Source organism: Chrysemys picta, chromosome 1 (genome assembly GCF_011386835.1).
Source record: "Chrysemys picta bellii isolate R12L10 chromosome 1, ASM1138683v2, whole genome shotgun sequence".
Classification (NCBI taxonomy): domain Eukaryota; kingdom Metazoa; phylum Chordata; order Testudines; family Emydidae; genus Chrysemys; species Chrysemys picta.
The window spans coordinates 294,658,953-294,686,687 of NC_088791.1; the positions used below are offsets into that span (position 1 = coordinate 294,658,953).

Consider the following 27,735-nt stretch of genomic DNA (forward strand, 5'->3'; position numbering starts at 1 on the left):
TAGCAGATTTATATTAAATCCTAACTGTAAGAACAGTAAGACAATAGAACAAACTGCCTAGGGAGGTTGTGGAAACTCCTTCACTGAAAGTTTTCAAAAGGAGGCTGGATAGCCATCTGTGTTGGATGGTTTAGACCAGGGGTCAGCAACCTCTGGCATGTGGCTCGCCAGGGTAAGCACCCTGGCGGGCCGTGCCAGTTTGTTTTCCTGCCGCATCGGCAGGTTTGGCCGATCGCGGCTCCCACTGGCCGCGGTTTGCCATCCCAGGCCAATAGGGATTGCGGGAAGCGGCACAGGCGAGGGATGTGCTTTTCCCAAACTCTGGGGTGTTCAAATTCAGTGCCCTTCACAATCTCTTACAGAGATATGCCTCAGGTATGACAGCATCCAGAACCAGAAACCACTCAGATTCCACAGCAAGAGGTAATGTATAAAAACATAGCTAGATAGAGCCTCAAAATTCATGAAGAGGAGCTGGTGGGTGCATCTAGTGTTCTGGTCCTGGCCCATCCCTAGGTCTGGTGAAATTTTTTTAAAGGCTCTATTAATAATAATATCTTACATTTAGATAATCTCTCTCATCCTGAAGGTTGCCCGAGGCCTTTATGAACTACATACATGCAGCAATCATTATTGATACAACCACCTTTGAGATGAGAAGCAACAAACAGACAGTTTGCACGTAGGAACAGATGAGGGAGGAAATAAAATATTGCCCAATTGGTGAGCAGAGGAAAATAAACTGCCAGGAGATCCTGAATGTCCACGTTGAGTAGACAGGACCCTCAGGTTTTAAGGGAAGGGTGTGAAGAATTAGAAGTGAGTGAAGAAAACATAGCTTGTTGAATGTTTGAATTTGAATTACCCCTGTACTTTCCTTAAATATATACGGCTATCTTCCAGGAACTGACAAAATACAATTCCTCTGGTCTGGTCAAGCTGTACTTGGCACAGGACCCAAAGGAGGGAATAATAAAAGTGGCTTTTTGTTGCTTCACAATTGTGGGGCTGGCTGGGGATGCTTTGGACCTCAGCACAATTCTAAGCAGCTTCAGAGCTGCTCTAAATGGCCTGTGGTCTCCAAAGCTGTACTGGCAGCCATAATCACTGAGGCATAGCAATACATTGGCTATGCCCCCTTTTGTTCTGGGAATAAGCTTTACACTAAACACTGGGGGGTAGTGTAGAACTGGTGTAATGGTTCTACAGGACCCTGGAGGTTTTCGCTACATGGAAAAACTCATTTGGCCAATAAAGTTGAATTTACAGTCCCTCTGTGCCAGCAAAGCAGTACAAATGAGCCAGTGGGGCTATGAATCTGTCCTTCTGCCTCTTAGAGCAAGATTCTTCTGTTCTATTGTTACACACCCACATTATGGAAATATTTTTCATTAATATTCACTGAGCACCATCTACTTTGCTTATAAATCCAAACACAAGTCAAAAGCCATCTGTTTAATATAATTCAGCACTTACAGTTTTGTCTGATTATATCTGATCTGTTTGATCTACCATGTCAGCACTGTTTGTTAACTGTAATTTTATCTGATGTGAAAAATTCTATGATGCTTGCAAAAAGAAATATATATATATGCATTCCATTACATTGTAAAATAACAATTACTGTATGCTATGTTTTATTTCCTTTCTACACACAACAGCTCACTTTCCTGGGGAGTCCTCTAAGTAAGGGGAAATACCGGAAAGGTATGTTTGATTAAACATACCACCATTTGTAAAACAAATCCTCGTTTTTTTTTTGGTTTTGTTTTTTTTTGCGGGGGAGGGTTAGCCATGGGAGTACAAGAACTATATTTAATCATCCGGCAGCTAAAATTTACAAGACTGCAATAAAGAAATCTTGGACACCACAAGGGTTACCTTGTGGGGTTTCCTCTGTATACTGTCCCCAGGAGCAAAGAATTTTGAAGCCCTTGAGGAGGCAGAGGACATCGTCTCCAAATTCTGTGGATCAGTACTAGGAAAGGAAGCTGCGACCCACAGTATGCTACACCTTCCATGGTGATAGTTGAGAACTGCTCCCTCTCTGTTGCCATTGACTTCTCTGCCTGCATCTATGCCACCCCTTCCCCTCTCCAAGGGGGCTGCTGACAGTGCAGGTTAACTTTTATAAGCATATTTTCCCTGCTATCCTCCTGGGTCTGAGGGAAGCAGACATAAATTCATTGTAGTCCACAACAAAACTCGTATTCATTTTAACGGTACAGGATCAAGCCATTTATGTCTGTAGATTATTTTTATTTTATAAGTCAGCATTGCCCGTCCCCAGACAGTACCTGAAACTGACAAAGGGAGGGCCTTCTCTGAGGCTTGCTACAGTGCAATCTATTGATCCCACTTGGTGGGATGAAAAAATCAGAAGTCAATGTTCTGTAATTTAAAATCTTGTAATTTATTTTCCCTGATTTGACATTTGTTGCATATAAACAGGAGCAGAAATGGAAACACAGAGCTCCAACTCTCAGCTACTGCCTACTGCTTTCTGATTCTTCATCCATGGAATGAAACACTGGAATGGCAAACATAAGGTTAGGATTTTAAATTAGGAATTAATGAAAATGCTTCTTACTTTGTTGCCTCGCCTTAATGTAGTTTCCATGGAAACAGGACTGGAAAGGCTGCCTGTAGCATATAGCTGGGAAGGAAATCTCTGCCTTGTCATTTTCAGCTCTGAGCCACCAGCTGAGCCAGTGATATTGCGAGATTTTTCCCCTATTGTTTTTAGCACCTTAAATGAGAACATTGATTTCTCACAGGGCAATTTAGCTAATAATCCCAATTTGGTCAGTTATGTTGATTACTTGTGCACTTGGCTTGTTTATATTCCTCTTTTTAAATTTTTACATTAGTTTGGTAGCGTCAGTAACGTATATTAGAACTATTGAATCATGACACCAGATTATTGAAAATGTCACTTGAGTTGATGACATTCATTCCATGTCATTTTTAAATAGCAGCAGGAGCAGTCTGAGCATATGGCATGAGATATTTAGACACAACTCTGCCATTTGCTCACTTTTTGACGAATCACACTGGGCCTGGTGTTGAAAGGTGCTGAGCTCTTCCTACCTCCTTGTGCTCATCTCTTCACAGACTCAGTCCCTAAGCCTCAGTTAACAATCATCTGTAAATCCTGCCGTGTGCAGAACTTCTTTGAGATGCTGAATATCTTCCCCACTGAGTTCAAAGAGTGTCCACACTAAGACTTGCACTGAAATAACTAAAAATGGGAATTACAAATAACTTAGTTATCATAGTTCTAGTTTCCAGGGAGACAAGCCCTGCATTTCACTTTCAGGCTTTTAGAGTTGCAATGTCTGGGTTTCAAACATGGCCGTGGGTGATACTTTATTTAAATACACGTGTACCCACTGAGGTTTTAATTTAACTTGGGGAAATGTCACCAAAGTGTTTTAGTAAAAGCTTGCCTTTAACCTAGGGTGACCAGATGTCCCGATTTTATAGGGACAGTCCCGATATTTGGGGCTTTTTCTTATATAGGCACCTGGGGGTTGGTCCTGCTTTGAGCAGGGGGTTGGACTAGATGACTTTTTGAGGTCCCTTCCAACCCTGATATTCTATGATTACCCCCCACCCCCATCCCGATTTTTCATACTTTCTATCTGGTCACTCTACTTTAACCTGAATTTTGGGCCAAATCTGCGTTGATAGAGCCTGATGATTCTCCAGTCCTGCCCAGGCTCTGGGGATGCTGTGAAGTGGCTGACTTTTACAGTACTAATATTAACCATTATTGATAAAAATGGCATGCATCTGACTTCCTTCTGCTCGAATGGCTACCTTGTTGTTTCTATAACCATTGCTTAGTTTGTGCCAGGGTATAGCTCAGGCACCTCATACCCCAACGCCTCTGGGTTGCCATATCAGTTATGAAAGTAAACCATTGCTTCAGCCCTGGCACCTCTTTCAGTACAAATTAAGCACCGTCTATAACCCAACTGTTCCAGGGGCCTCTCACTCAATCCACCAAGGGCAAGGCCAGTGGCTGCTTTTCATCTCCTCCCTACTCAGTCAGCTTGGGTGACCCTGGGGCTCACTGCAGCGCACTAGACCTCCTCCCTCCCCCGTGCAGCGAGGGAAACACCCCGGCCTGCAGCACAGGAGGACCCGGCTGCCACCGTGCGGTGTCGGTCACTACAGCGCCCCGGGCTCAGGCCCTGTTGCTGCCCCGCCCCCACCAGAGGAAGCGCGAGACTCCACAGGCTTCCCTTTTCTCCCGGGGAGGAGGGGGGAGGCGAGGAACTCCCTCCTCGCTCCGCTTTCCCGCGGAAGTTTGGCGGCGTGAGGCCGCCGTAGACGGGTGAGCTGCTGATTCCCGTCCGGGTGGATGCAGTTGCCATTGTGTGTGCGGGCGCCTCGAGCTCGTTCCGCGTCCCCCGCCCGGGCCCGGGCCGCCATGAGTGAGAAGGGGGAGCTGGACCTGACCGGGGCCAAGCAGAACACGGGCATGTGGCTGGTGAAGGTGAGAGGCCGCGCGGGCCCCGGGCCGGGCTAGCGACTCATCTTGCCCCCGCCCCCCGGCTTCTGCCCCCGCGAGGGAGGCCCTGCCACGGGCTGCGGCGGCTCCTTCCCTCCCTGGGGCCGAGACCGGAGCTCGTCTCGAGAATACGCCGGGGCGGGGTCCCTGTGGGGGCGGGGAGATTCTTCTGGGGGCGGCAGCAATTCCCTGTTTCTGATGCTCGGGGCAGGGGGGGGGCGGAGTGACTTTCCCACTCCCCTTGGCGGCCCCTACGGTCGCCGCAGGAAAGCAGAGGCTCGTGTGGTCTCCCTGGAGCTGCGGAGATCTCGCCACGCGCGAACCAATGCAGAGTCGGCGGGCAGGTCCCAGGGCTGCTCACTGCTTTGCCCGGCACCGTGCCCAGAGAGCTGCGAGACTCCGGCCCCTTCAGTGGCTGCGCTTTGGAGCCACCCTGAAACTGACGAGTGGCATGTAACGGCCGCTCTGCTTTTGGCAAAGACTGTGAGCACTAGCAAGGCAAGGGGGAGAGGGAATGAAATGGTGGAATCGTCTCTCCATCCCAGTAGCATTCAGGAGACCGTGGCAGGAAGAAGAGAATGAAAATTCTCCTTTCCTGTAGCTGGGGTGAGGGCTTCAAATTTATCAGACACTCTTGGGCAGAGATGAATGAGGCTCACTAAGCAGTGTCAGCACCCGGCCAGCACCCTGCTAGGATTCACGTCGTACTTTATCTTCTAAGAATTTGGGGTTATATCTGCATTTAGGATTTTCAAGATGACACAGTGGTAAAAAAGCCAGTGGCTGGATTATGCTATTGCCTCCATCATTGGCAGCACTGGTGCTAGAGCAGCAATAAAAGATTTCAGAAAATCCTCGATGTGGACAAGGTCAAGGGGTGGGTTTGTCACCAGGGGTTTGTACTTCCTCTTTAGTGTCAGTTTCTGACTAGCAGGTTTTATGAAGCCCTGTTGAAAATGAGTTGGTCCTACCTACGCTTACCAAGGAGTTTTCAAATCTGTTTGAGGAGATGAGGCTGTGAAAGGGGACCCAGTTTGATATTGGTTATCAGCAACAGAACTTTCCTAGGTGCACTCTCTATAATAAGAGGAGAATAAGGATAGCAAGAACCCTTTAAAAACATGATTTGTCACAGATAGGTGCTAACATGACTTAAAAATGACTTCCATGGCTGGTATTGACTAAGCCTATGGTCTTCGTAACATTGTACTTCCTTTCATATAGTGGGAGCCCACAACTCTGTAGTACCCCAGCATGGTTCAAACGTGTTTTGGTGTTGTCGTGAAGATGGTAGTGAACTGAACTTGGTAACTGCAAACAACTGTGCCTTTTTTAAGCCAACAAGCTACAATTAGTTGAGCATTTTTACCACTGTGTTATCACAGGCTAGATGATACAATGGTAAAAACATGTAAATCCTGCCCATGTTACATTTTCTACCATTGCTACAACACTTGTGAATTACAGCTATATAGTTTGCTAGTGTTGTAGTAGGGTTATGCATAGTTTTCCCCTATCCTCCTGGTTTAAAATCCAGTTCAGACCTGAAGGAGAGATAGCAGACCTGCTTCAGGTCTGAACTGGATTTTTAAACCAGGGCAAACTTTTGTAAGTAGGTCCCCCAACATGTTAGGAATCTCTTTAAGATTTCTCTTTAAACAATAGAATGTTTTGTGTAGTGCTGCTTTACCACAACAGTTCACAACATGATTTCCCTGGCTAATGAAGACCAGGTATAACAATGTTGAAATTATTAATTAATTTCTGGGGAAAAGACCTGTTGGAAAACAGTTCTGGCTAACCTGGTTTCACATTAGAATGTGTGGAGCTAGTATAGAAAGTATCCCAGAGAGAGACAACTTAATAGGTAATAATAGCCCAGATATTACAGTGGTGGGTGCTTTAGGAATATATGCAATAAAGGTAAGTACAACTAAGGCTATGAGGTTTTTAGAGTGCAAAAAATAGAAAAGTAGGTTGTGCTAATTAGGGAGTATTTTATTTTGAAATGGTATTGCTTTATGTCATCTCTTTTCCCACATGGTCATGTTACAAATTGTGAGGGAGAAGTGTTATCCCTATCTACATAGCCAAGAATAAAGATCATGTCTCTAGAATCTTAAGTATTTTATATATATTTTGTTCAGACGCTATTAGTTCACTCATGGCCTCATGTCAGACCTTAACTGGGGAATCCCTTTTCCAAAATCTAAGTTTAAATTATTTGAATTCTGATTTTATTTATAGAAAAAGATTGCAATGTTTCTGTACACTATATTCAGGATTGTTAAAAGATTTTTGAAAACTGATCCTCCTAATTGTTCTTGCTAAAATTAAAAGAAATCCACCATAGTGGGTGTTTTATTGTGTAAGACATTTCCTGTCTGCCTATAGATAGATTGCATAATCCCATCCAGTAAACAACTACAGATGTAGCTGGGTGAAGTGAGGCCCTACACTTCGTGGCATCTTTTTTGTTCTGTGTGTAACGTGACAACTTTTAAACATATTGTATCAATTCCAAAATTTCAGAGAACGTTCTAGGCAGCAATAGGTAGAACTCTATTGAGGTTGGTGAAAATGTAAATCTGGAAAAGCTTGATTTCCACTGGTATAAGTGAGGGGAAAATCAGGCCCACCAAGTGCCTGATTGGTGCTGCTGGCAGATAAATCTTACTGGTGCCCACTGATACTGCCTATACATCACAGGCTGTGGCTTAATATTATTATTTAATATTTGTATTACCATAGCACTTAGGAGCCATAGTCATGCATCAGGCTCCCATTGTGTTGGGTGCTTCTCTCTCTCCCATTGGGTGTGCAGCTCTGCCTACATAAGCAACAAAGTATGCAATCCTTTAGTTTCAGAGTAGCAGCCGTGTTAGTCTGTATCTGCAAAAAGAACAGGAGTACTTGTGGTCTCTAAGGTGCCACAAGTACTCCAATCCTTTAGTTGTATGTATTTTCTACAGTGGATATCAGTGCAAATATGGAATGACTTTACTGTACTAGTAAAACCCTAGAAAGTTATTGCTACAAAGCTAAAAATAAAAGTGGATTTGCTGGAGCTTCTGATGTATTCTGAGTATCAAAAGAAGAGCATAGAAAGAACATTGTACATGAACGCTTTTTTTAGTGCATGGCCTTAGGGTTGGTAAAACTTGACTTCCTTTTTTGTTCCACAAGTCATTCAGATGTCCTGTTAAGTGTTAAGGCTGCAATGTGTAATCACCTCTTTTAGTCTCATTTAAGCCATACATCTTAGGTGATACTTGGTAGGCTTTGGAAGATTTAGATATGGTCAGGTTTTGGTGCTGACTTATTCTCTTTGCCTTTCCTAGCAAAGAAATATTAATCTCCAGTGTATTTTGATTGTTATTGCAAAGAAAGCAATATAAAAAAGATGGATTTTTTAAAATAATAAAAAAAACAATAAAATCTTTGATATAACTATCTGTTGTATAGTTACCTGAAATTTATCATTATTTAGGTCCCCAAGTACTTGTCACAACAATGGACTAAAGCTTCAGGAAGGGGTGAAGTAGGGAAGCTGAGGATTGCCAAGTAAGTAGTTCACCATATTTTTTTTGGTAGGAATTCTTAGAATTATTACAGAAGTAGAAAAAGTTATTTTTAGTATACAGTAGTGTATTGCAGTGAAGTACTACTTATATTGCGTAATATTTATTGCAAATACAAGTTGTGTTTTTTTTTTCTATGAAGTTTGAAATATAGCTGCCCAGTGATTAGTGTACATTATAAACAGTATGAATACAAAAAATTATACTGGTGTGTGTAGATATATTTTAGAACACCATTTCAGATTTCATAGACATCAGAAATAGGCACATCTAAATAGAGAATCTCCATCAATTTATTTATAAGCTATTGTGTTGCTTCTATTTGCTCCTGCTGATTTTCCCATTTGTACTTGGGTAGCTCAGGAGTGAAGACAGGAACAAAGCTAGAATTTGAGGTTGCTGCTGTTATTAGAGGAGCTAGACCTGTGAAATTAGATTATGGAAACTAAAACATTAAATATTTTCTTTTACAGAAATCAAGGAAGAACAGAAGTAAGTAATTATCAAATCCAAAGGCTATAAATGTGTTATATTTTGAACTTCAGTGTTGCTTAATGTATATTTCTTTGTAGTGTAAATTTCTCTTATAGTACTTGTAATAGAGCACTGGACTGGGAGTTGGGAGACCTTGGTGACTGGCTCTGTCACTGGCTTACTGCGTGACCTTGGGCAAGTCACTTATTGCTTTGTGCCTCAGTTTCCCCATCTGTAAAATGAGGATAATGATGCTAATATCCTTTATAAAGCGCTTTGAGATCTACTGATGAAAAGTGCTATATAAGAGCTAGGTATTAATATTAAGCAGAAAAAGTTGGGAACAAAGAAGTAAGAGTTCAGAAATATACCATATCATATTTGGTGGTATTCATTGGTTTTGTTAAATATAAAGTATTAGGGAGTTTGAGGGTCTTTTTCATCTGCAAAGGGAGCTGATTAATTTCTTTTATTAGCAATTGAATGAATAATAGCTTTACTAAGTATTTTACCTTTCATGTTAGATGAGAAGGTAGCAGCATGATTCAGTATACCCCAGAGCCAACCAATACATTGAATTGGAAGAGACTTAGCAAAAATTCAGCAGTGGGTAAAAGCTGAATTTACCATCTTAGAGTCTGATCTAACTCTCACTGGAATACGTGGAGAGACTCCAGTTGTCTTTGGGGTTTGATCAGGCTCATAGTTGGCTGTAATATATGCTGCTGACACTTTCTCAAAAGTGAAGTTAGCTGTGTGAAACATTTAAAATATCTACATTGAAAGGTATAACTATCTTAGGTTCTCAAACATTTTTAAAAATAATGAAATGCAATTAATTGTTCTCTGACATCAAGAGGAGATAATAAAAATCTGTTGAGTAAATTGTATAAATAATCCTATGTGAAAATGTTGAATAAAATATTTCAGAAGATTAGTATATTAAAAATTAGATCCCAGATGTATATTTGAAAAATTCAAAATTGTATTGTACTATTTCATTTTTCTTTCTCTTCCTGTTTCCTAAGCTTTAAAATCTATGTAGTTAAAAGGTCTATGTAGTAATTTTATGTTCATTGTGGGTGTTAGGTATCATTTACTTTGAATGAAGATCTTGCAAGTATCAATGATATTGGAGGAAAACCTGCTTCAGTCAGTGCACCCAGAGAACATCCATTTCTTTTGCAAAGTGTGGGAGGACAGACGTTAACAGTGTTTACAGAAAGCTCTGCAGGTAAGTTAGAATGAAAATTATTTGTTAATATAATTCCTGTCATGCATGTTTGCATAGATTCATAATCTCAGCATGATAGTTGGTTAAAAGGACACTATCAAATTGATAGGTCTAAAACAGGGGTCGGCAACCTTTCAGAAGTGGGGTGCCAAGTCTTCATTTATTCACTCTAATTTAAGGTTTTGCATGCCAGTAATACATTTTAACGTTTTTAGAAGGTCTCTTTTCTATAAGTCTATAATATATAACTAAACTGTTGTTGTATGTAAAATAAATAAGGTTTTTAAAATGTTTAAGAAGCTTCATTTAAAATTAAATTAAAATGCAGAGCCCCCCGGTGGCCAGGACCCGGGCAGTGTGAGTGCCACTGAAAATCAGCTCGCGTGCCGCAGGTTGCCAACCCCTGGTCTAAAATAAAGACCTTTCAGTTTTGTTTTATGGTCACATGCATGCACATAACACGTTGTTCTAGTTGACTGTTTTTCTTCTTTTAATTGAGGTAAGGGCCTAAAATGTCTCCAGAAAGGATTGTATTGTACATTCCAATATCAGCCTGCTGAACAGATCAGAGAGGAAGAATGGAGTACAGTACAAAACCTTTGGGTTTCATTACAACTTGTGCTTCTGATAGGATGACCCAGCAGAAAACTGCTGCTTTGTTCAACACTTCTTTTGGAGGAAAGGATAGGTTTGTCGGGAATCTAGCTACAGTATGATGAAAAACAATTTTGAATTATGTTCATTTTTTTCTATCAGTCTTGATATAGTGTCTTGTTGACCAGTGAATATTAACTGTCATTCGTCAAACTTTCCAGTTGTTCACTTTGTCAGAAAGTGTGATAATAATGTGGTATTTGAGCGCATGAAAAATAACTGTATTTTTGTCTATTGGATTCAAATTCCTTGACCTACATTATGTGTAGGTCACTGATATTATAGTAGCAATACATGGTAAGTGTGGGGCATTTTCAGGATACCATGTTCTATGAGCATGTTAGGCCTAAATTATATGATGGAAACATCAAAATTATGATAGTGCCCTCCCTTTCACTGCTCTCCTTTCTCTTGTGGAATAGTCAGTATATTTTCCCTTTGCTGGTTGGCTGTTCTGATACTAAATTAATGTTATGTAGTCCCCGAACTTTGTGTGCTGCAGATTTGTATATTGTAAATGTGTGGCAGCATCATCAAAAATAAGGTGGGGGAAAAGAAAGGCTGGATGCCTTGAAAGCTTAGTAGAGGATATTTGGGGCTTCAGGCATCTTGGAATGTTTGGGAGTTCTGAACAGGCAAATAAAGTTTATGATGCTTTCCCTCCCCTTTTTGGGCAGGTTCAGAGGTGACTATACATTTGGATACGCTGGATTTTTGGATGGTTTGAATTCTTCATTTTCCACTCCTCCAAGACTGGCTAGGAACTAGCTGCCCCTGTTGCATCTTGCCCAAATATCTGTCGCTATATTTTAGAGTGGATAAACACATTGCCTGAATATGAATGCTCAACAATGGGATAGTTAACAGTGACATTTGAAGTGTAATAATTAGGCTTTAGACTTGACACCATATAAATATGCATGGGATCGTTCATGAGTCTCCGAGATACTGTTTTGTTTTTAAAAAAGGGTTAAGGGACAGACCTACTTATTGCGATGAACTGCTGGGTGATACAACATACCCCTGTATGGCACACATGTTTATGACCGCATTGTGTCTGTCATAAGGCAATGAAATGGAAAATTTAAATTTCCGCATTAGAGTGGGTAATTATATGAGAGTGATTCCTAATACACTTTCCATCTGCTATCTGACTAGGTGTATCCTAGAGAACTTCAAATGGATTAGACAATAAGGCGGGGTAAGAAAAAATACCAGGGGAAAATACTGATTCTCATTTTTAATGGAGAATAATGCGTAGAAAAGTTTTTTGAGCCACTTTCTCCCCTGATTTATGTCTTGTGCAGTCTTGGAGTATAAGCCAGACCAGAACTTGGCATTAATGTTTTAGCTAAATCTGAGGAGTCTTTCAAGATAAAATAAATGATCATCAACTTTACTTCTTATGAAGCACTGCTTGTCGTAAATACACAATTCTGATCTCTCAGAATGGGTTATGTCCTTTTGAAACAGAAGGGAAGTCCACTAAATTGCTAAATATTCTAAGTTTTACAGTCTAAGTTAGTATAAAGTGCATAGTTAGCAGCAGAGTGGGTGGGTTCCTTTAAGTGATTAGTATGCTAAGTCAATATAATAGACAATGTAATTAGATAAAACCAAATTCAATTGCTAGCTGAATTGTGCTTCTGTTAGCAAAGATAGCATGGTACACAGAAAACTGATTAACATTGTATACAGAAAGGTTGGTAGAATGGTTTAGTTTTCTGTAAATTAGAAACTAAATTCATATATTCAGTTGGTGAAATCAAATGTATTTTTGTTTCATTCAGTTGTCAACACTGATATTTTTTTCTGATGTGATCTCGCCTAGGTACTTTAGATCATAATTGCTCTATCATGCATTGTTTCTGAGTTGGAAACAGTTACTCAATTTCATATTTGTTCTTTAGGGGAAAAAAGTTCTGCAAACAAGGGAAGGAATCTATATCCCTGTGCCTTTTTGTTTAGGGGCAGTGGGAAGTCCTCAACTTCAATTTTAAGAGCCAAGTTGATTAATAAACTAAAAGCAGCAGCAACCACTATAGTTAAAGTTGTAAAATGGCTAATGTTCTGACCCCCTGTTTTTCAGTCTCTTACAACTTGCTGTAATTTTTCAAGTTTGGTCTGTGCTTTATGATGAATATTTGTTCAAACTTCCCAAAATAAGATTAAACTGTTTTTGCTTATAAGTGGGGGGGGGGAATCCTTGTTACTGGAAAAGTAAAAGAGAATCATTACAACCCTGTCTTGTACAATTGTAGTATCAAAATGGCGTGGGATATTAAACTGAAATTTGGCATGGAAATAGCTACTATTGAGAGTGCACCTTTGGGTGTTCTGCTGGGAAAGGTAGTTTTGATTTAACCAAATTACAAGCCTTTGAAAATTGTCTTTGTGTATGATGCAAAGAATATCTTGTGACTTTTTTTTTTTAAACACACTCTAGCAATATTCTGAGTAAAGCTGGCAGCATTGTGTATTCATGTATGGCTAACTTAGAATTACATTTTTTTCTACAACCTAAGCTAGCATCTTTTAGTTGTGTATTCATCTGTGTATGCCATAGGAACTGAATCCATGAAAATGATTTATGTGAAACTTACAGTTACATCCTGATTCTGTAAAGTCTTAACCTGTGTAACTCTACTTATATGAGTAGTCCACTGAAAGAAGCACTGTGACACATCATTCCACTTCAGTCTATATATGCTACCACCACTAGGATCATCTTTGATGCTCCTCAGGTGATGTGGTCAGAATCTAAATGTGAATACTTCTGTCTTCTATACCACATCAGGCTCAAGCTTCTTGCAATAGCCTTCAAAGCCCTAAATAGCCTTAACCTATATCTTATGACGTATCCCCACGCCCCCCGTGATGTCTGCATTGATGCACAATTTGTCCATTTCCCCCTACAACAATCTGTGCTTTTTCCATGGTACTCTCTATGCATGCAATGCAGTTTTCTGGGTTGGTTTGTAAAGTCACTAATATCTCATTTAAATCCTTCCTGCAGATCTACTTTTCCCGCAATGCCTATTTCATTATTTATCTTATGTATGAATTGCTAATTTATTGGAAGAGAGTGGCCTAAAGACACTGGAGCTGAATCTATAAATTACTATGACAAAAGATGTAGATTGAATTGTGGAGGGAAGAAAGGTGGGTAAGGGGTAAGGAATTTATTGCCTTGTTTAATTTGAAAACAAATGTAAGTAGCAAGACATACCTATCATCAGCCATATTACTTTGCTTGGGTATTGTTTCCCCCCTACACAGTTTCTTTCATTGTCTTCTTAGTATGTTGGATGCTCTTTGGAGCATGGAACTCTATTTCCTCTATGTTTGGACAGTAGCTAGTGCATGTCATAGAATCATAGGAATGTAGGGCTGAAAGGGACCTCAAGAAGTCATCATATCCAGTCCCCTTTGCTGAGGCAGGACCTTGACAGGTGTTTGTCCAACCTTTTCTTTAAAATGTCCAGTAATGGAGATTCCACTCCTTTAGCAGTCTAGTCCAGTGGTTAACTACCCTTCTAGTTAGAAAGCTTTTCCTAATATCTAACCTAAATCTCCCTTGCTGCAGATTAAGCCCATTAGTTGTCCAATCTTCACTGGACATGGAGAACAATTGATCACTGTCCTCTTTATAACAGCCTGGAAAGTATTTGAAGACTGACATCAGGACCACTCATCAGGATGTTAGTCTTTTCTCAAGACTAAACATGCTCAGGTTTTTTTTAATCTTTCCCTGTAGGTCAGGTTTTCTAAACCTTTTATATTTTTGTTGTTCTCCTTTTAACTCTCCCCAGTTTGTCCACATCTTTCTTAAGGTTTGGCACCCAAAACTAGACACAGTACTCCAGCTGAGGCCTCACCAGTGCCAGATAGAATGGGACAGTTGCCTCCCATATCTTACATTTGACACTCCCATTAATACACCCCAGAATCATATTGGCCTTTTTCACAACTGGGACTTTTGAGGCATTGCTGAAGTTGTGGGGTATGTCTACACTGGGACCAGGGATGTAATTTGCAATTTGTGTACTCACTACTCACACTAGCTTTAATTTAGCTAGCTCATATTAAATAGCATTGAAAGCGCAGTGGCGTGGGCGGCTCAAGTGAATATGTACCTACGGGGTTAGGTGGGATTAGCCGCCCAAGCAGAAGTCCACATTACCACTTCCTCGCTACTATTTTTAGAGAACTAGCTAGATTAAAGCCAGCACTGGTATGTCTACAAGATTTGCAAATCACACCCCGAGCTGCAGTGTAGATGTACCCTTCACAGTTGCAATTTTCATCTGCTTTATGGTTTGTCTGTATCCAAAAGGATTTTAATGATACAAGTACTGATCATGCTTCTATTGACTTCAGTGGGACCTAACAGCATGTCTGTCTGACTAACACTGTTTAGTGAAAAAATAACATGAAAAATATGTGATAGGCTTGTATACTGATATTCATTATGTTGGAGCCTGCAACATTCTTATGTGAGAACCCAGTTGTCAAAGGCACTGTATAGATTTATAGGAAGATTTCCCCTGCCCCAGTGAGTTTATAAAAACTTAGTTTAAGAGGCAACAAATGGGTGAATTATGTGAGCATTCATAAACTATAATTGTGCTTCTTACTGAGCCCAGAGCATTGAAAATTGTCATGTGTGGATTTTTTGTTACATGACTATTATAAGTTGTGTGATGATATACAATGAAGCAAAAAATGTGCTTGTTGGAATTACTGTTATTTATGTAGGGTATTAGCATGGCCCCAATTTAACGATAAATTCCTTTATTAAATCCAAAGGCTGTATGGTATTTATACAGTTGCTCTAAACACGCCTAAATAATAAGCAGTTTACTACCTCCAAACAGTAACAAAACACTTATAAGTATTTGATTAAGATACTTACAAATGGGGAAAACCCAGGGGTGCTTAAACCCATATTGGTCAGTTCCAACTTGGGCAGGCAGGTGTGAACCCTTTATGAATTTACTTTTTTATACCCTTTAACAAACAAGTGGTGTCATTGCCAATTATTAGACCCTAGCTAAGGCCTGATAAAGGAGTTTTTCTTATACAGCCAATTATTTACTGCACCTGGTACCCAATTAACTATATTTATTTCTGTTACTTTAGCTATTTTGAAGGTTCATTACAAGTTTAACACAACAGCTCTTCTTTCTCATGACTTCTTTGGTTGCATGCCGTGAGTCTATTGCTCAGTTCCAGCTATTAATCCCAATTCAATTTAAAACCAGGGTTCATCCAAATCTAATGTGGGCCTACATTCCTTCCATGCTTTTTTTGGTTATACTTTAATTTTATTTTTATTAAGTTTAAAAATCAAGTATAGTAACTCCTCACTTAAAGTCGTCCTGGTTAACGTTTTTACGTTGCTGATCGATTTGAGATCATGCTTGTTTAAAGTTGTGCAATGCTCCTGTATAATGTTGTTTGGCAGCTGCCTGCTTTGTCCACTGCTTGCAGGAAGAGCAGCCCGTTGCAACTAACTGGTGGGGGCTTGAAACCAGGGTGGACCAGCAGCCCCACATCAGCTCCCCGCTCCCCTAAGTTTCCTTTGCTGCAGCTACCCAGCAGGCTATCAATTGCTGGCAGTTCAGCTGTGCCTCCCCCCACTGCCATTTGCTGCTCCTGCTCTCTGCCTTGGAGCTGCTCCCGGGAGCCTCCTGCTTGCTGTGCGGAGGGAGAGGGGGGCTAATGTCAGGGTGTCCCCCTCCCCCCTGCTCCTGCCCCTCGCTTACCCCATTTCCATAGAGCAGGGGTGGGACACAACAGGGCTCAGGACAGAGGGAGCTTGCTGGGAGCAGCTGCAGTCTCAATTTGCTGATCTACTTAAAAAGGAAGTGTACTTAGAGTGTGGTCATCGTACAGTAACTCCTCGCTTAACGTTGTAGTTACGTTCCTGAAAAATGCGACTTTAAGCAAAACGATATTAAGCAAATCCAGTTTCCCCATAAGAATTCATGTAAATGGGGGGGGGGGAGGAGGTTAGGTTCCAGGGAAATTTTTTTCACCAGACAAAAAACTATGTATTATATAGATATACACACAGTATGCGTTTTAAACAAACAATTTAATACTGTTCACAGCTATGATGATTATGAAGCTTGGTTGAAGTGGTGAAATTAGAGGATGGAAGAGGGAGGGATATTTCCCAGGGAATGTCTTGCTGCTAAATGATTAACTTAAATGAGACTTTTATTAGACAGAAAATGGAGAAGGACAGGAAAGAGAAGAAGTAAGGTGGGAAAGGAAAAGATGGGAAGGGGTAGGGGACACACAGAAAGTCTCACATCCCAGGTGGTGGTTGGGATACATCTGGAGCCAGTGGAAGTCGAAACGTCATCTGGGTCCCTCTCTTGGCCTGGTTTGGTTGGAGCATCTCTCAGGATTAGGATGGCAAATGCCCAGTGGTCTCATGATGGATCTCAATGTCCCAGGAGGTGGTGGGGGTGGCAGCCATAATGGTGAAGCTTGCTCCTCTTTTTATTTCTTTTTCTTTTCAGTCAGCAATAGTTGCACTTGTACTTGCTTTCACCCAAAATCTTTTTTTTAGGGACCCCAAAAGGGGATGATGGGTACAATAGCCCATCCCCTCATTAGTTTATTCACCAGGTAAGCCTAATTTCCCTCATGCTAATTTTGTTCTGTTAATTTCTGACCACACACTTCACTTGTTTACCAAACATGATTTTAATGCAGTCTTAAATTAATATCAGTTGGTCTTTTTGTTTGTCCTAATTCAGGCTTTCTCCCTTTTGCACCTTTTCATTGTTATAGGTGGTTGTAACACTTCATAAACTTTTATCAGCTTCCCTTGGTGATGCTCACAGGCGGGATAAGCCCACCAGGTGCCAATTATCACTACATCTCCTTACCTCCAAGGAATGTGTTGATGAGCTCACTCCTGTTTCTGTTTTAAAAATGTCTGTCACAAACTGCACTACAATTAACAAGAATGCTGGTAGAAGTGCCAATCTGAGCAGGTGGCCCAAAGACAAAATTGACCTGGAGATCATTCTTCCATTTTAAATGCTCCTTCTGAGTCCAGGTTTAGACATTAGTAAAACAATGTGGGTGAAATGCATTTGTTCTGTAGATAAATGGAGTACTTCATTTTCCAGTGTTTTCAAGTCAACACCTTTCCTAAACACTGTACTAGTTTTAAAACAAAATGAAACAAAAAACTTCATAAAAACCCAACTGATTAAATGTACAGTACTTCCTCTTTCTTTTAGCCCAAAGATATTTTCTTATTTCTCCCCCCGCTTCCTGTGGACCTCAGGAAAGTGACCATCCTTTCTGGCTGAGAAAGGAGGGATGAATATAGCTGCCTCTGAAGTCTGCCATTGCTGCTCTTAACAGTAACTAGAGAGAGGTTGCTACACAGATTTAAGGCACTTCAGTCACTACTTCACCTTGTTCTTTCTCTGTGGACCTCCCTGAACGGGTAAGGGATCAAGCTTGAGGCATAATAGATGATCCTCCACATAGTATCATGTTGCATAACTCCAGGACTACTGAGAGAGCCTCCAGTTCTCGTTCTTGTCATGATAAAGATGGTTACTTACTGTTTGTTAAAATCTGGAAGGTGAAAAAAAGCAAACCCACTTTGGTTCTTGATTCAGACAGTGTGCCTATACATAAGTCTGCTTACTGATCATATGTATGTATCCATATAGGTTGTATGCAATAGGAGTTAGGTGTCTAAATCCTTGTGAAAATCCCACTAGGTGCCTATCTGCACCTTGAGGCCCTGAAATACCTTTAAAAATCTGGCTCATCCTACCTGTATGCTTCCTAAAAGCATATTAGGCTTTGTGTGTTGATGCATTTCTGCATTTCTTCCCTGTCCCCATCGGTTTAGTTTTGCACACATTGTATATTATAAAACAGTTCTGTGGAACTATATGAAGCATTGTACTTCATTCCAAAACACCAGGTACAAAATGCCAACCTAATTTGCTGTATTGTCCAACTACAAAATAACAATTGAAATACACCTCTATCCCGATATAACACGAATTCGGATAGAACACTGTAAAGCAGTGCTTGGGGGGGGGGGGGGGGCGGGGCTGCGCACTCCGGCGGATCAAAGCAAGTTCAATATAACGCGGTTTCACCTATAACGCAGTAAGATTTTTTTGGCTCCCGAGGACAGCGTTATATCAAGGTAGAGGTGTATCTATTTAGTGTAGGTTGATAGCTGATACCCACCTCTCAGAAATGTTACTTGGCTGGTTTGGCTTATGCAGCCTTTTTTGGTAAGGATACTAGTGTATGTTATCTGCAATGTGTATATATCCTATTGCTCGGTAAAACACTAATGCCTGGGTAATGTTCCTGAAGATCAGTTTACGAAAGCTATGTAACTGGAAGGTGTGGTTTCTATGATTGTTGCACGGGGAACCCAGAACACAATTGTTTCTCTTGCTGTCTAGGCTGATTTTTGGTCTTATTTTTGCAATAAATATGAACTACATCGTGTTCCATAAACATCACCATATGTGCATCACCAGTTGCTATGCAACAATGCTATTTGTGCTTCCAGTCATTTTGTCTTGTCTTTGTCATCAGTTATCATAGTTGTAATTTTTTTGGGGTGGGGCCGGGATGTTTTTGGAGGTTTTTGTATATATTCCAATATGCTACACTAAGCAAAATGAGGGTGGTTTTTTAATATATGGGTAAGGTTTCTCTTTCAGACTTGACATGTTTGATTAAAATTGTCATTTCTGAGCTTTCTACTGGCAGCCACCATGGGGCTAGAAAGAAGCATTATTTGACCGTTTCAATCCTGGATCAGAAATTGGAGGGCGATTGTGTTAAATATTTAGCAGTACACTTTTTTTTCTGAATGTGACTATAAATCAGTTCCCATCCTATTTTAGTAGCCCCTTACATCATTTTGTGACAGCAGGTAGCTCAGAAATGCTGACTGTAAATTTTAACATTACTTTCAAACGTTTGATTTATGGATGATGAAAAGTGCTTTTCTTGCTATGTTAGATCTTGGGCAGAACTGCTTGGAAAAATGTGCTACTTGTGTGATTCAGAACAGCAGGATCAGGCCCAACATATGGGATATGTGTAGATTTTACACTATGAGCCAATTCAAACCTAGTATAAGGTGGATAATTCCAGTAAATTGGGTGGAGTTGGTCCCGCTTACGTGGAATTTTGAGTTTGGCCCCATAGGTCCTGAACTTTCTCTTTCTAATGACTTGTTCCTAGATGCAAGTTAAATGCTAATACTGCTGCTGCTGCTTCTTTTTTTTTTTTTTTTTACTCTAAACTTACTATATGTCTGAAATATTCATAGATCAAGCTGCCACACTGAGTTATAAATGTGGTGTTAATGTTTCATTTTAAAAGTGGGTGGAAAAATCTAGGAAATAACCAAATTCTTAAAACTAAAGCTGTCTAGTTTCTTATATGGCTCAGTGTGGTTTCTGAACACCTATTAGTAATTTCTACCTTCTAATCTTATGTAAGAAATTGTTTCTGTTGAACAGTCATAGTATAGAGAATTCCAACATAAACAGCACAGAAAATAACTATATTATTTATCTCTCTCCAAGAGGCATTCAGTGTTCGATGGACTGATAATGTGTACTATCATAGAATATCAGAGTTGGAAGGGACCTCAGGAGGTCATCTAGTCCAACCCCCTGCTCAAAGCAGGACCAATTCCCAACTAAATCATCCCAGCCAGGGCTTTGTCAAGCCGGGCCTTAAAAACCTCCAAGGAAGGAGACTCCACCACCTCCCTAGGTAACGCATTCCAGTGCTTCACCACCTTCCTAGTGAAATAGTGTTTCCTAATATCCAACCTGGACCTCCCCCACTGCATTGAGACCATTGCTCCTTGTTCTGTCATTTGCCACCACTGAGAACAGCCGAGCTCCATCCTCTTTGGAACCCCCCTTCAGGTAGTTGAAGGCTGCTATCAAATCCCCCCTCATTCTTCTCTTCTGGAGACTAAACAATCCCAGTTCCCTCAGCCTCTCCTCATAAGTCATGTGCTCCAGACCCCTAATCGTTTTTGTTGCCCTCCGCTGGACTCTTTCCAATTTTTTCACATCCTTCTTGTAGTGTGGGGTCCAAAACTGGACACAGTACTCCAGATGAGGCCTCACCAATGTCGAATAAAGGGGAACGATCATGTTCCTCGATCTGCTGGCAATGCCCCTACTTATACAGCCCAAAATGCCGTTAGCCTTGGCAACAAGAGCACACTGCTGACTCATATCCAGCTTCTCGTCCACTGTGACCCGTAGGTCCTTTTCTGCAGAACTGCTACCTAGCCATTCGGTCCCTAGTCTGTAGCAGTGCATGGGATTCTTCCGTCCTAAGTGCAGGACTCTGCACTTGTCCTTGTTGAACCTCATCAGGTTTTTTTTGGCCCAATCCTCTAATTTGTCTAGGTCCCTCTGTATCGGATCCCTACCCTCTAGTGTATCTACCACGCCTCCTAGTTTAGTGTCATCTGCAAACTTGCTGAGAGTGCAGTCCACACCATCCTCCAGATCATTAATAAAGATATTAAACAAAACCGGCCCCAGGACCGACCTTGGGGCACTCCGCTTGAAACCGGCTGCCAACTAGACATGGAGCCATTGATCACTACCCGTTGAGCCCGATGATCTAGCAAGCTTTCTATCCACCTTACAGTCCACTCATCCAGCCCATACTTCTTTAACTTGGCGGCAAGAATACTGTGGGAGACCGTATCAAAAGCTTTGCTAAAATCAAGGAATAACACATCCACTGCTTTCCCCTCATCCACAGAGCCAGTTATCTCATCATAGAAGGCTATTAGGTTAGTCAGGCACGACTTCCCCTTGCTGTATATGAAAACATGTGGGCTACATCCCTTAACAAAAATGCAGCTGCTAATATCATCCATGCCAGTTTTTTATGACTGATACTCCTCTCTTAGAGATTTTCCAGTGCATCAATTTCAAGCTTTTTGTGATTGCATTCAAAGCTTCAGGTAATTCTGTTCCTCCCTCTTCATCTGCCCATGTCTCTTAATATGTCGTACTCACTGTCTCTCCACCCTCACAACTACTTAATTTTCTTTTTCCACAACTGACTTAGTCTCTTTTTCCATGCTAATTCCCCCGTGGAAAACCCTTTCTGAGTTGGCATGCAGAGCCACTACTGCAGTATTAGATACTTCACATGCAATTGTGTACCAACCAGTATTAATATTCACAGTTTGTACTTAGGGTTTGTTGTTACCAGTTGACATCTTTGAAACCTCAGACGTACCAGCCATTTTAAGAATTTTGGAGAAAAGATTTTACTTATTGAAAGTGATTACAGTCCTAGAAAAATGTTTCTCCCCTCCTTCATTAAAGCAATGCTGCTAACATCACTTTAATCACTTTTTTTGTTTTCTATAAATTCCTCAGTTTTCTAGATTTTTAGCATCTTGTGTTGTTATTTCAAATCACAGTAAGGCTAAATTATGGTCTGAGTTTTCAGCTCAATTGTTGTTGTTGAACAAAATAACTTCTGCCACGTTATTGAAAGCTGCTGTTTTTCTTGATATCTGTACAACCCCCTCAGAGGGCAGGACACTCCCCAGGGCTTCCACCCAGGATAAAATGAAATATGAAATTTCTGAAAAATAAAACGAAAAGTTATAAAAAAGAGAAAGAGAGAGCCCCAGAAAATTATATCCTTCCTGCTCCTGCCACCCTTTCCAGTTGTCTGTGCTCTTGTGATTCTAGCACTTAGTCACACATTCTGTTGTCCAAGATACCTCTGAGGTCTCATTTAATACCTCTTTGTTACTTTATGTACTTGAATTTTTTACGCACTGACTGTGGAGCTATAGCAGCAGGAGGAGAAAACCCATTGACAGCCACATGATCAAAAGAAGTAGAAGCAACAGTAGCCTTTTAGATCTATCTCGTTAATGCAAATGCCAAAATATTTGCAAAGATCATAAAGAAGCTGCATTCTATTATCAGAAAACCAAAAATACTACTCCAACTGACTTCTTTACAGACTGCATTTTGATGGATGATACCAGCCCTTCACTCACTTTGGGCAAATCTCTCTGCCTCAGCTTCTCCATCTGTAAAATGGGGATGGTGTTTGCTCACCCTTCCTAATGGGTGTGGTGAAGATTAATAGATGTTTATTAGTTGATTGAGTGTGGCTGACTAAGCTATTTCATTTCACTTTTGTTGTTTTAACTAGAATGTCCTGAGCCTTGGATAAGCAACCTTTTCAATTCTTGTATAAATCCAAATAAGGCATGTTGAGGATATAAAGTGCAAAATAAATTTTAGGTGGTGAAAGTTGATTCACTGTGTGGGGAATGGGGTTGGCAACATGTCTACTTTAATAACTTTAAAGATTATATAGTCACCTTGATGTATGAGAGGTTCCCAGAATGTTGGGCAATAGGATTTGGCTTTTTTACTCCTACATCAATGAGACTGAACAAATCTGCAGTGATAAAATATGCTTAGTAACTAGGCAGAAAAGGTACTTCTTCCAAGTGTCTGAAGTTAGTACTGAAAGAGAGGGAAGGCCCAAAGATGTTTATGAAAACATATGGGCTACATATAATAAACAAATTGCCTAATTATGAGGAAGGGGTTGAATATTTTTCTAAGACTGGAATTCTAGTTTTATATCTGCTATTGAGGACATATTCTGTGGCTAAGTAAAAGCAAACTGACTCGTCCCATTTGTAGAACTTGATAACTTTATCTAGAATCTAAAACCTCTCAGAATGATGTGAACGGCCTAAGCATGTTGCCTTTTTATGCAGTAGTCTTAACTCAGGGGTGGGCAAACTACGGTCTTCAAGGCCCTTTGGATCCGGGCTCGCGGGATTGCCCCCTGTGATGCCGTGGGCCCCGCGCCGCTCTCAGAAGTGGCCGGCAACACGTCCCTGGGCTCCGTGTGTTTCCCTTGCCTCCAGTCACCGCAGCCAGTGGGAGATTCGGGGGAGGTACCTGGAGGTGCGGCAAGGGCCGTTCATGCGGAGCCCTCTGCCTGCCCTCCCTCCCCCAGGGGCCACAGCGCATCCGAGAGCAGCGCAGGGACAGGGCAGGCATGCAGGGAGCCCCCTTGTACACCCTGCACCCCTCCTGCACCCCAACCCCCTGCCCTGAGCTCCCTCCTGCACCCCAACACCCTTCCCTAAGCCCCCTCATACACCCTGCACCCCTACTCTGCCCCAATCCCTTGCCCTGAGCCTCTTCCTGCACACCGCACCTCCTCCCATACCCTGCACTCCCTCACCCCAACCCCCTGTCCCGGCCCTGCATACAATTTCCCCACCCAGATGTGGCCCTCGGCCCAAAAAGTTTGCCCACCATGTCTTAGCTGAATGACAAACCTTACGTTGCTCAAATGCTGAGAAATGACCTGTGGTAGAGCTTACTTGAAGACTTTTCTACACTACGAAATTAGTTCGAATTTATAGAAGCCGGTTTTATTGAAATCGGTTGTATACAGCCGATTGTGTGTGTCCCCACATAAAATGCTCTAGGTGCTCTAGTCGGCGGACCGCGTCCACAGTACGAGGCTAGCGTCGACTTCCGGAGCATTGCACTATGGGTAGCTATCCCACAGTTCCCGCAGTCTCCGCCGCCCCTTGGAATTCTGGGTTGAGATCCCAATGCCCGGATGATGCAAAACAGTGTCGCGGGCGGTTCTGGGTACATGTCGTCAGGCCCCTCCCCCCCGTCACAGCAACGGCAGACAATAGATTCGCGCCTTTTTACCTGGGTTACCTGTGCAGACAACATACCACGGCAAGCATGGAGCCCGCTCAGCTCAGCTGAGCTCACCGTCACCATATGTCCTCTGGGTGCCGGCAGACGTGGGACTGCATTGCTACACAGCAGCAGCTGCTAACTGCCTTTTGGCGGTAGACGGTGTAGCATGAGTAATAGCCGTGGGGCTGGCAGCCGTAGGGCTGCATTGCACCAGCCCCTTGCCAGGAGATGGTATATTATGACTGGTACCCATCATCGTCGTACTGGAGTGGCTGTCAATCATGGCCACCTGGGCAGACATGCTACTGTTTCGATGATGATGGCTACCAGTCGTAGTATACTATTTTCTGCCAATTGCCCAGTATTGTCTGCTAAGCACCCAGAAGAGGCCGAGGGCGATGCTGGGTGCTGGCGGACGTGGGGCTGGCAGACGTGGGGCTGCATTGCTACACAGCAGCAGCCCCTTGCCTTTTGGTAGAAGATGGTATATTACGATTGGTATCCGTCGTCATCGTACTGCAGAGGCTATCACTCATGCTGCGCCGTCGGCTGCCAGCTTAAGATGTAAAAAATAGATTTGTTCTGTATTCATTTGCTTCCCCTTCCTCCGTGAAATCAACGGCCTGCTAAGGCCAGGGTTTTCAGTTTAATCTTTGGGGGGACCATTCTGTGTGACAGTTGTTTGTGTTTCTCCCTGATGCACAGCCACCTTTCTTGATTTTAATTCTCTGTTCCTGTACCTGTACGCCATGTCGTCACTCGGCCCTCCCTCCCTCCCGCCCTCCCTCCTTCTCCTGGTCCATCAGATACTAGTTTCGCGCCTTTTTTCTGACCAGGTGCCATAGCTAGCACTGGGATCATGGAGCCCGCTCAGATCACCGCGGCAATTATGAGCACTATGAACACCACGCGCATTGTCCTGGAGTATATGCAGAGCCAGGACATGCCAAGGCGAAACCCGGACCACCCGAGGAGGCGATTGCAGCGCGACGAAGAGAGTGATGAGGAAATTGACATGGACATAGACCTCTCACAAGGCACAGGCCCCAGCAATGTGGAAATCATGGTGTCACTGGGGCAGGTTCATGCCGTGGAACGCCGATTCTGGGCCCGGGAAACAAGCACAGACTGGTGGGACCGCATCGTGCTGCAGTTATGGGACGATTCCCAGTGGCTGCGAAACTTTCGCATGCGTAAGGGCACTTTCATGGAACTTTGTGACTTGCTTTCCCCTGCCCTGAAACGCCAGGATACCAAGATGAGAGCAGCCCTCACAGTTGAGAAGCGAGTGGCGATAGCCCTGTGGAAGCTTGCAACGCCAGACAGCTACCGGTCAGTCGGGAATCAATTTGGAGTGGGCAAATCTACGGTGGGGGCTGCTGTGATCCAATTTGCCAGGGCAATGAAAGACCTGGTGATATCAAGGGTAGTGACTCTGGGCAACGTGCAGTCAATAGTGGATGGTTTTGCTGAAATGGGATTCCCAAACTGTGGCGGGGCCATAGACGGAACCCATATCCCTATCTTGTCACCGGAGCACCAAGCCACCGACTACGTAAACCGCAAGGGGTACTTTTCAATGCTGCTGCAAGCCCTGGTGGATCACAAGGGACGTTTCACCAACATCAACGTGGGATGGCCGGGAAAGGTACATGATGCTCGCGTCTTCAGGAACTCTGCTCTGTTTCGAAAGCTGGAGGAAGGGACTTTCTTCCCGGACCAGAAAGTAACTGTTGGGGATGTTGAAATGCCTATCGTGATCCTTGGGGACCCAGCCTACCCCTTAATGCCATGGCTCATGAAGCCGTACACAAGCAGCCTGGACAGGAGTCAGGACCTGTTCAACTACAGGCTGAGCAAGTGCCGAATGGTGGTGGAATGTGCATTTGGACGTTTAAAAGCGCGCTGGCGCAGCTTACTGACTCGCTCAGACCTCAGCGAAAAGAATATCCCCATTGTTATTGCTGCTTGCTGTGCGCTCCACAATATCTGTGAGAGTAAGGGGGAGACATTTATGGCGGGGTGGGAGGTTGAGGCAACTCGCCTGGCCGCTGATTACGCGCAGCCAGACACCAGGGCGGTTAGAGGAGCACAGCAGGGCGCGGTGCGCATCAGAGAAGCTTTGAAAACGAGTTTTGTGACTGGCCAGGCTACTGTGTGAAACTTCTGTTTGTTTCTCCTTGATGAACCCTCCAACCTCCCCCCCCCCCCCGACCCGGTTCACTCTACTTCCCTGTAAACCAACCACCCCACCCCACCCTCCCCTCCCCAATTCGAGCACCGCTTGCAGAGGCAATAAAGTCATTGTTTTTTCACATTCATGCATTCTTTATTAGTTCCTCACAGAAGTAGGGGGATAATTGCCAAGGTAGCCTGGGATGGGTGGGGGAGGAGGGATGAAAAAGGACACACTGCATTTTAAAACTTTAAGTCTTATTGAAGGCCAGCCTTCTGATGCTTGGGCGATCATCTGGGGTGGAGTGACTGGGTGGACGGAGGCCCCCCCACCGTGTTCTTGGGCGTCTTGGTGAGGAGGCTATGGAACTTGAGGAGGAGGGCTGTTGGTTAAACAGGGGCTGTAGCAGCGGTCTCTGCTCCTGCTGCCTTTCCTGCAGCTCAACCATACGCTCGAGCATATCAGTTTGATGCTCCAGCAGACGGAGCATTGACTCTTGCCGTCTGTCTGCAAGCTGACACCACCTATCGTCTTCAGCCCGCCACTTGCTCTTTTCAGCCCGCCATTCAGCCCGCCACCTCTCCTCTCGTTCATATTGTGCTTTTCTCATGTCCGACATTGACTGCCTCCACGCATTCTGCTGTGCTCTATCAGCGTGGGAGGACATCTGCAGCTCCGTGAACATATCGTCCCTCGTCCTACGTTTTCTCTTTCTAATGTTCACCAGCCTCTGCGAAGGAGAAACATTTGCCGCTGGTGGAGGAGAAGGGAGAGGTGGTTAAAAAAGACACATTTTAGAGAACAATGGGTACACTCTTTCATTACAAGGTCGCATATTTCGGCTTGCAGGCAGCCATGGTAGGCCACAGTGTTTTGGCTTTTTTAACCTTCTTAACATGCGGGAAAGGTTGCAAACAGCAGCGCATTTCCCATATCAAGGATGAATTGGGTTGTCCATTTAAAATGGGTTTTCAATGTAAAAGGAGGGGCTGCGGTTTCCCGGTTAATATGCGGCACAAACCCAAGTAAACCACCCCCCCCACACACACACACACGATTCTCTGGGATGATCACTTCACCCCTCCCCTCCACCGCGTGGTTAACAGCGGGGAACCTTTTCTGTTCAGAAGAGCAGGAACGGGCGCCTCTGAATGTCCCCTTAATAAAATCACCCCATTTCAACCAGGAGACCGTGAATGATATCACTCTCCTGAGGATAACAAAGAGAGATAAGGAATGGATATTGTCTGCATGCCAGCAAACACCAGGACCATACGCTGCCATGCTTTGTTATGCAATGATTCCAGACTACGTGCTAC

General features: G+C 42.8%; 1 protein-coding gene across 2 annotated transcripts in view; it reads left to right on the forward strand.

Moving 5' to 3' along the window:
• The first annotated feature begins 2,397 nt into the window (after positions 1-2,397).
• Positions 2,398-27,735, forward strand: part of GTF2F2 (general transcription factor IIF subunit 2) — a 133,477-nt gene continuing 108,139 nt past the window's right edge. Inside the window, exons 1-4 of one of the 2 annotated variants that reach the window (XM_005287171.5) lie at positions 2,398-4,504; positions 8,010-8,083; positions 8,574-8,592; positions 9,664-9,808. In XM_005287171.5, coding sequence (XP_005287228.1) covers positions 4,370-4,504; positions 8,010-8,083; positions 8,574-8,592; positions 9,664-9,808 — 373 coding nt within the window. In that variant the 5' untranslated portion in view covers positions 2,398-4,369. The remainder of the gene's footprint in view (positions 4,505-8,009; positions 8,084-8,573; positions 8,593-9,663; positions 9,809-27,735) is intronic. The other variant, XM_005287172.5, reaches the window with a different exon arrangement.